Raw genomic sequence first — 8,175 nt, forward strand, 5'->3', positions numbered from 1 at the left:
ATAATTATTATTTATATTAAAAACAATTAAAATTTGTAAATTGCCTTTCAGAAAAAATCCTCTAAAAATAAAAGTAAATCTTGAAAAATAAAGTCTCCTTGAAATAGAATTAAGAAAACAAGTTTTCTACCTACACCCCCTATTTTACTACCCACACTCCTAAATTTTTTTAGAAAATAAAAAAACTCAAAATGCACTTCCCTATCTATTTCAATATTTCTCTTCATTAACCTAAGCTCTCTATTTCATTCATCATCTTCAATCAAGTAAGGATCAAAGTTTTTTTTTTTTTTTACGTTTCTGAAGTTGTTCCAAATCCATAATCGTACGTGAATTTAGTGTTAAGAAACTCATAAACCTACGTGAATTCACGTAGGGTGTACGTGAAATGAGATCACGTACATGTTTTTGGGTTTCATGGCGATGAGTTCACGTACGTACGTGAACTCATAAAACATAGATTTTATTGTTTGGTTTTTTATTATGATTTGATTATGCAGAAATGGTATGCACTATGTTTACTAACAGAGAGGTTCGTGTTGTAATTAATGAGGGTACTTCTAATGACGAGAGTCGTCATGTTAAACCAACCGCTTCCGCACGGACTCAATGTATTCATCGTGTTGACAAATCTTGACAGGAACAGCGACAATTACAGCAGGAACAAGCACAAGAGGCCAACAGGAAAAGGCACAAGTGGTAGAGTATAAATCCCACCCTATTGCTTTTTGGACACAACACCACACAAATTAGCTTACAATCTGTTACTATGTCGATTGACATTTTGAGTTATGCACTTTTCAAATGATGTTATTATCTCACTGTATTGTAATATAATCATGTTATTGATAGTTTCCCAAACACTACATATATCACCAATATTGTTTTGTAATATCATTTTCAAACTCCAATACGCCGACTCAACCCTTTGTGTTGTGGTGTTCTCAAAGTGTATAACTTTATTTGTCCACGCCTCAACAAATCTGTTCTTGTGAGGAATTAACCATTGGTGATGTACATAATCATTAAAAATAGAACAACTACTACAAATTCATTCAAAGATAGCCAACTTCATATAGTACTAAGCCTCATCATAATTGTAAACAAGAGTCTCCCATGTCTCCATTATTTGCACCTGCTTCTTTTTTGGAAACACAATCATCTTGCACTTCGCTTTGACATTTGTGCATACATGAAACAAACATAATAATTGATTGTTTTTTAAAAAACATATTGAATTGTGTTCATCAAAGCAAGGTCTCTATCAGTAGCAATTACTTCAACTTCACCACATGTAATATGTTCTTTCAACATTTTATAGTGCCCATGTAAGATTATTAGTATGCTCATACTGTAGATATGCAAATCCCACACAAAATGTCATTTCAGTAAACGTAACACCAATAATTTCATGTAATCACATTCGATACATACATGTCTTGTATGTGTTATCCATAATCAATACTATGTGAAAATTATTTACAATAGTGATAGCGTTTGGATGTGCCCAAAATATGTCCATCAACTCATCTGAATCATCTACCTTTCTATATCGATAGACATATTTGTCGCGTTCCATTAATATCAATAGATGTTGTATTTTTGTTCTATTACCTCTAAGTGATTAACAATATGCTTGACGTGCATTGTAAACTTGTTTTATTATCGTCTAACGTTTAATATTATGATCATTCAGTGTCATTAATATGTTTCTTTGTTTTATCATGTTTTTCTTCATATCATCAAGTACAACTTTCTCTTCCTGAGACAACTGGCCTAAGAAAGTATGATCAATAAGTTTTTTGGCCAATTTGTGGTTATGGACACCACATATTACATGAAGATACCATCTATCACCAACACTTGATGGTGTTCCTCTCAATCTAAATGGACATTCACATTTTCTAGTCCAAATACTCCTCGTAGGTTTAGGATTCTTCCAAGGTCTATATTTACCACTTCTTTCACAACCAAAAATTAATTTTGTCTTTATTTTTGGTTGTGATGTCGCAGTTTCAAATCTAAAAATGACAACGACAATTTCATTTTCCCTTCCAACATTTCTAGTTCATTTCGATAAATCACATTGCGTAGGAAATATCATGTCGGTGGTAAACACATCAGTCAAATCAACCATAATAGGTTCACCTTCGTTGTTCATAGCGTCTTCAATTTCGGGTTCAACGTCATCATTCATTGCATCAAAATCAGGTTCCAAACTATCATACATTTCGTCGATATCACGTTCCAAACCATCATTCATATCCTCAAAATCAAGTTCCAAACCTTCATACATTTCGTCACTGTTGTCTCCCCCATGACCCATTTATCTACATCAAAAAAGGAACATAAAAAATTCAGGATTACTCAATACTGATACGTGAACTTAGTTCACGTACATTTACTTGATTTCGATTCACGTAAACGTACGTGAACTCAGTTCGCGTAAACTTACGTGAATTGAGTTCACATACCACATGAGTATCAAACTCCATTAATTACACAATCTTAAATCATGTACGTTTACGTGAATTTAATTCACATACTGTTTGAGATTTTTATAATTTCAAAATGTATGTGAATTCAGTTCACGTAATGTTACAATGTACGTTAACTCAGTTCACGTAAAATCTCCATATTTTGAAAAAAAATTACGAACTAAAAAACAGAACAATAAACATAATTTCTTGGGTCACTTTAACCACAATACGAAGAGAAAACTGATAGGTGTATATTATGAGTGAATGGTGAGAGTTATGATGGATGAGTTATGGTGATTTTATGAAATATGAGTTATGAAATATTAAGAATGGTGAAGAAGGGATAAATGAAGTTAAAGAATATTATAAATATACAAGAGTATTTTAGGTATTTTATTTTAAAAAAACGAGGGGTATGTATAGTAAAGTGAGGTGTGTAGATAACAATTTTTTTTGTTAAGAAAATGATGTATATATTTTGACAATAGTGAAAATTTGTAAAGCATAGTGGCGAAGCAATGATATCTTCGTGTTCACGCCTCAATACGATCGAGTTCCTTATCAAATCATCTCAAGTAGTAACAATTTCTCTTTTCTCTTTTCTCTTCATATTTTCATATCACATTTCTTCTCTTCCAATGTAGCACCTCCAAGTTTCCCCCATTGTTAAGTACTCCGCTTTCTCCTTCTTCGCCGATCGCTTCTTACCTTCATTACCACCGTAACTAATCTCTCACTCTATTCAATCATTTATTGCATATGTCACGTTCTTAATTTAAACATTAGCTAAAATCAAATATAGTAGTTGTAGGGATTTTTAATGTGTAATTTTGAAATTTGATTAATTAATTTGTCTCCAACATTTAGTTTTATAAAAGGTGCGAGTTCGTTGAACTGGCTGTTGCAACCTGTCACTGAAAGCACCTTGCAGCTGTTTGTTCTTATTTCTATATGGATTTCAAGCAAAGTGAGGGTTTCAATATTCACTCTCTGAGTTCATTTTTTAATTCACTGTTATTTTTTACTGTGTTATTGAAATTTGTTTGCAGATACATGATTCTAAACCACTCTCTGTTGCAAGTTTAAAGTTTTTAGCGGATAATTCCATCAATGAACAACACTTCACAAATAGGAATTTCCTAGAAGCTGTATGCAAACAAATTCATTGGGTTAATTATGTTTTTATTTCAGGAAATATATTGTTGTTTTATTACATATTTAAATTTTAATTTGAGTTTAGTGACTTTGGGCTGGAAGTCTACAAAAGTTTTACACATGCGTCAAATCATATTTTACCATATATACATATGAACATGTTTTAAGAAATACACCATCCAGAATGAAATATAACTAAAAATGGCATTGCCTCCGTCTTACGATTAGTGTCCCTTTAACAACAACAAAATTGTCTCAAAATGAATGTCATTTTCAATTATGCAACTTTAATTATTTGTTTTCTGTTATACCCTTCAATGATTACTATATACACAACTTCCAAAACATAATTATAATTTAGATTGATAATAGTGAAAAATCTACCGAAAGTTAAAATAGGTAGTTTGGTAAAATGACAATTTTTTTTAATTATTGTATTTTTTAATATTTATGCAAAAACCTTAAATGTCACTCATTGTAAGACGGAGAAAATAGTTGAAAAGTTGATGTATGTTAAAAATTGATATCAGATATATCAACTTTTCAGTTACTCTTTTTGTTTATATTTCGTTCCAAAGTAGTAATATCCAAAAGTGATATTATGATGCGATATAGTCATTAAATTTTTTCAGTTAGGGTATAGTCATTAAATTTTTTAATCTAGTATTTGTAAGGAAAATAATGTGTTTTTTATCCCTCTTTGCTCACTTGGGTATAAATAACACTTTTCTTTTATATTTTTTGGAACTAAAATTAAATTAAATTTAAATAGCGTAATAGGGATTCATTGTAAAATATGTAACATTTGTATGGTATAAAACTTTATTTTGTTATTCTTTTTGTATATTATGTTGATTTAGCATGAAGCTTTTTGTTTCGTATTTCTCTCAAATTTGAAGTACTTGATCTGCAGGAGGTGCTTTTCATGCAGGTAGAAATTGAAAAGCTGTGGCCTCAGCTGGGGTAACATCAAATTTTGACATCGTTTTGGATTTCCTCAGGTGTTGAACTTTGAGATTGGCACAGCAAATATTGCCTTTTCATTCCTTGATGAGCTTTGGATTCAAATCAAGTGAGTTTGAGTCATATCCTTAAGATCGAAATGTCTCTAATTCCGACATTTAAATTTGAAGTTGATTTTTGTATTGTGTCCTACACCAATGATTCTGTCTTTTGAATGGTTGAGCTCAGGGGAGTGGCAAAAGTTGGTGAATTGATTAACTTTGAAGCTTGCATGGAAATTATGGATCTTCTGTATGAAAAGGAAGAGACAGCATTTCTTTATAGGTCTCCTCATTCCCTTGCTGCATCAATCTTGGTAATTAGTACATTCCATATAGCTATTTCCATGTTACAAATAATTTTATATAAGATTTTGCTTTTGGAAAGTTGTCATATACTTTTGCAGGTTGTGTCATATGTAATGACAGTCCCTAAACAGAAATGGGAGTTTCCAGTTCTTGCATGGGGTAAGAAAGTGAATCTAAGTTCAAATATCCTGCTTTTATGTTTAATTTTCTAAGAACCTATTCATGCAATCATATTAACAAACTTCACATATTGAGTAACCAACAAAGGGATTTTGTTTTCAGTTAATTTTGCAGCCTCGTGTAAGGAAGAAGATATCATAAAAATGGCGACGGAGATTCTCAAGCATGTGCTTGAACCTTGTTGAGATATCAGGTAAGTGAACTTTGAAAGGTTGAATCACTTTTGATAGATGCATAGTCTTGAACTTGTTATTATCTCTAAAACTTTGTTATTTAAAAGTAATAAAGTGTTCAATATCTCAGTGTGTCTCTTTCTCCATTCCACAGCTGCCTCCTTCTTCCAACATTGAACCTAGTAACCCTAATCCTTTTTCTAGAGCTGTGCATAATTTGGATACTCATGACACCAAACCATATCCAAATTGAAACCGTAGCAAGGACTAGATTCAAAAATGGAGCCAGATGTTTCCCCTAAATTGGTTTACTTTTAGTTTAAAACCGAGTTTCAACCGGTTTTGATACAGGTTTTAAAGCTTGATTTAAAACTAAGTTTAGAACAAAAAACGGTTTCGTACATTTCAAGCCAATAACATGATTGTTTGTTTTTAGTTCTTGTCTTCTTAGAATCTAAGAATACAGTTGTGCGAAACTATATAACAGATCCTATTCAAGTAAGGTCGTACATGATTGTCTTGTCTGATGGTCATCGAAAGTGAAAATCGGAAATATAAATATTTTAAAATAATTATAAATGATCAACTAAGTAGGTGTGTCGGAAAATTTGGAACAATTGGTATGGAAAAATTAAAATTTCAAGAGTGTCAATATATTGCTCAACAATATCATATTATGTTTCAATATTTTTAGCAAAAATTTTCAGTGAAATAAAAAATTACATGTTTTAATAAATTTCAAATACCTCAAGTCAATGGAACCAACAGGCAACAATGAAACCTATTTGATGGAAGAATAGATACATACAGGTTTAACATGGAATTTGGAACCAAGATGTTGTGGTCTTACTGGTGAATTGACCAATGCAATTTTCAATCCAGTAGTGGCAAAATTAGATTGAAGAATAAGACTTATTTGATTAGATTGGTCAGAAGGTGAAAATATTATTTTCTTCTCGAAGGCAAGCTGACTGACTGTGCATCAGAACATTACTGACGATAAATTGTCACTCCAATGTTTGTCTCTTGCTTGCTTGTCCATGGACAATTTTTGACCAAAATTCTCTCTCCGTTTCAAGATGAATATATTTTGCACGTATTAAGAAATGTAATAAATAGAAAATATAAAATTGTCATTTTACCAAATTATTTTTATTAACTATTGGTGTGTTTTCCACCGTCATAAATTTAGAGTGGAATTAAAGTTTTGGAAATAGTGTACATGATATTAATTGGATGGTGCAATTAGAAAAAAAATAATTAAAGTTACATTGAAAATTAAAAATAGCATTCATTTTGAATTTTTTTTTTTTTGTTAAAGTGATACTCATTGTGAAACGGGTGGAGTATCAAAGAAGAAATCTGGTTTTAATTATGAGATGATAACTGGTTTGACAAAAACCATACCAGTTTTAAAATGCAATCTTTATTCCTTAAGTTATTATAGGTTTCAATTTGAATATAGTTTGGTTCAATGAATAATCCATTTATGTACAGGACACCCCTAATTGCAATTTGCTGAATTTCACTCCTGAGATTGTTTGTGAAGGGCACATATTAGATTATTATCTCATGAATAGAATTTAATGACTTTGATTTTGGCTTCCCCTTGCATACACATACTCTTCCTATTGGATTATTTGTTTGCATACATTACAGCATACTCCATTTTGCTAGTAGACATTCTTTCTTTCTTTTTGTGCTTGTGGATTTCTACTTTTTAGATATGTGAGCACCCTTTCAAAGTAAAGTTTAATGCTAAAAGATGCAGCTAGTACAATGTATTGAAAATATGGTTTCTGTATTATTTTGTTGTAGGATTAGGATGATATCTTGAATGAGCTGAAACATCATATTCTTTGTTTGGATGTATTTTGGGTAACCTTCTTCATATTCTTTCGCCAGGATGGTGTTTTAGCAGGTGTGCATGGCTGCATTAGAAATTAAACATCTACGATTGTAAAAGACAGAAAGTTTGGGGATTAACATGAAACCATACTGGAGAAAAATCTTCAACAAATTTAAAAATTTTAGTATATACATATATTCTATTTACCTAGAATGTTTGCAGGTCACTCATCAATGAAATAGAGTTGCGTGATTAGATCAACTATTCATGTCTAACTTGGTTATAGAAGGTCAATTAAGAGATGATCTCCGTGGGTAGTATCTGCTCTTGAGGATCTTCTCTAACACATTCCTCCTGAATTCTTGGCTCTAGATAGTCTATCCCAACTCATCTAATGGATTTTATACCTTCAACACTTGAGCCCCACCAGAACCTTGGAAGCATAAAATCAAGGTTAACCACTTGACCTGAAGCTTGTTGGTAAGTTGCAAGGATGTCCAAGATAGCTCTTGCCTCACTTCTTGTTGCCCTTGAGAAAAGGAGGCCATTATCAGCACACACAAAAAAAGGGTGAGATATTTGTGGTGCTTGTCTAGCCACTTTGATGTCGTGATTTAGCTTTGCCTCTACGCCTCTCTTAATTAAACCTGAAAAAAACATCAGCACACATTATGAATAAATAAGTGGACAATGAATCCCCTAAACAAATATAACTTTAGCCTCTAGACATATCAATCAAAATTTCAAAGGAATCTGATTCAAACAGAGGATTTAAATCCTTTGATAATTGGTCATCAACCCCTTTGCTTGTTATGTTTTCGCTCTTTTTACTTTCTTTTTTTTTTTACTAATTGTTACTACTTTTTTTATATGTTCGATAATTTAAATTTCAACTTTGTTTTGGATCGACTTTAGTCCAATTGCAATTAATGGACCAAAGCAGAGATTGAGTTAGGCATCAAAGTTATTAGGTGGTTTCTTCTCTTGTCCTTTATGTTCTCAAATATATATTTGAATCGGTCAATCTG

General features: G+C 31.7%; 1 protein-coding gene across 18 annotated transcripts; it reads left to right on the forward strand.

Annotated features, from left to right (window-relative positions):
• Positions 1–2,922: 2,922 nt before the first annotated feature.
• Positions 2,923–7,960, forward strand: LOC101491140 (cyclin-J18). Of its 18 annotated transcripts, none has more exons than XR_012162554.1 (9): positions 2,923–3,055; positions 3,125–3,201; positions 3,348–3,447; positions 3,530–3,649; positions 4,549–4,566; positions 4,637–4,707; positions 4,827–4,953; positions 5,228–5,318; positions 5,453–7,960. XR_012162554.1 is itself a non-coding variant. In XM_027333211.2 (9 exons), the coding sequence occupies exons 1-8, from the start codon at positions 2,999–3,001 to the stop codon at positions 5,308–5,310; spliced, it is 804 nt and encodes a 267-aa protein (XP_027189012.1). In that variant the 5' UTR covers positions 2,923–2,998; the 3' UTR covers positions 5,311–5,318; positions 5,453–7,960. The 18 variants fall into 18 exon arrangements, 12 of the variants coding, with proteins under 12 accessions (XP_027189012.1, XP_027189014.1, XP_027189013.1 ...); XR_012162556.1 differs by having other exon boundaries at positions 6,099–7,960; XR_012162555.1 differs by having other exon boundaries at positions 6,109–7,960.
• Positions 7,961–8,175: the final 215 nt, after the last annotated feature.

This window comes from Cicer arietinum, chromosome 4, assembly GCF_000331145.2.
Source record: "Cicer arietinum cultivar CDC Frontier isolate Library 1 chromosome 4, Cicar.CDCFrontier_v2.0, whole genome shotgun sequence".
Lineage (NCBI taxonomy): Eukaryota > Viridiplantae > Streptophyta > Magnoliopsida > Fabales > Fabaceae > Cicer > Cicer arietinum.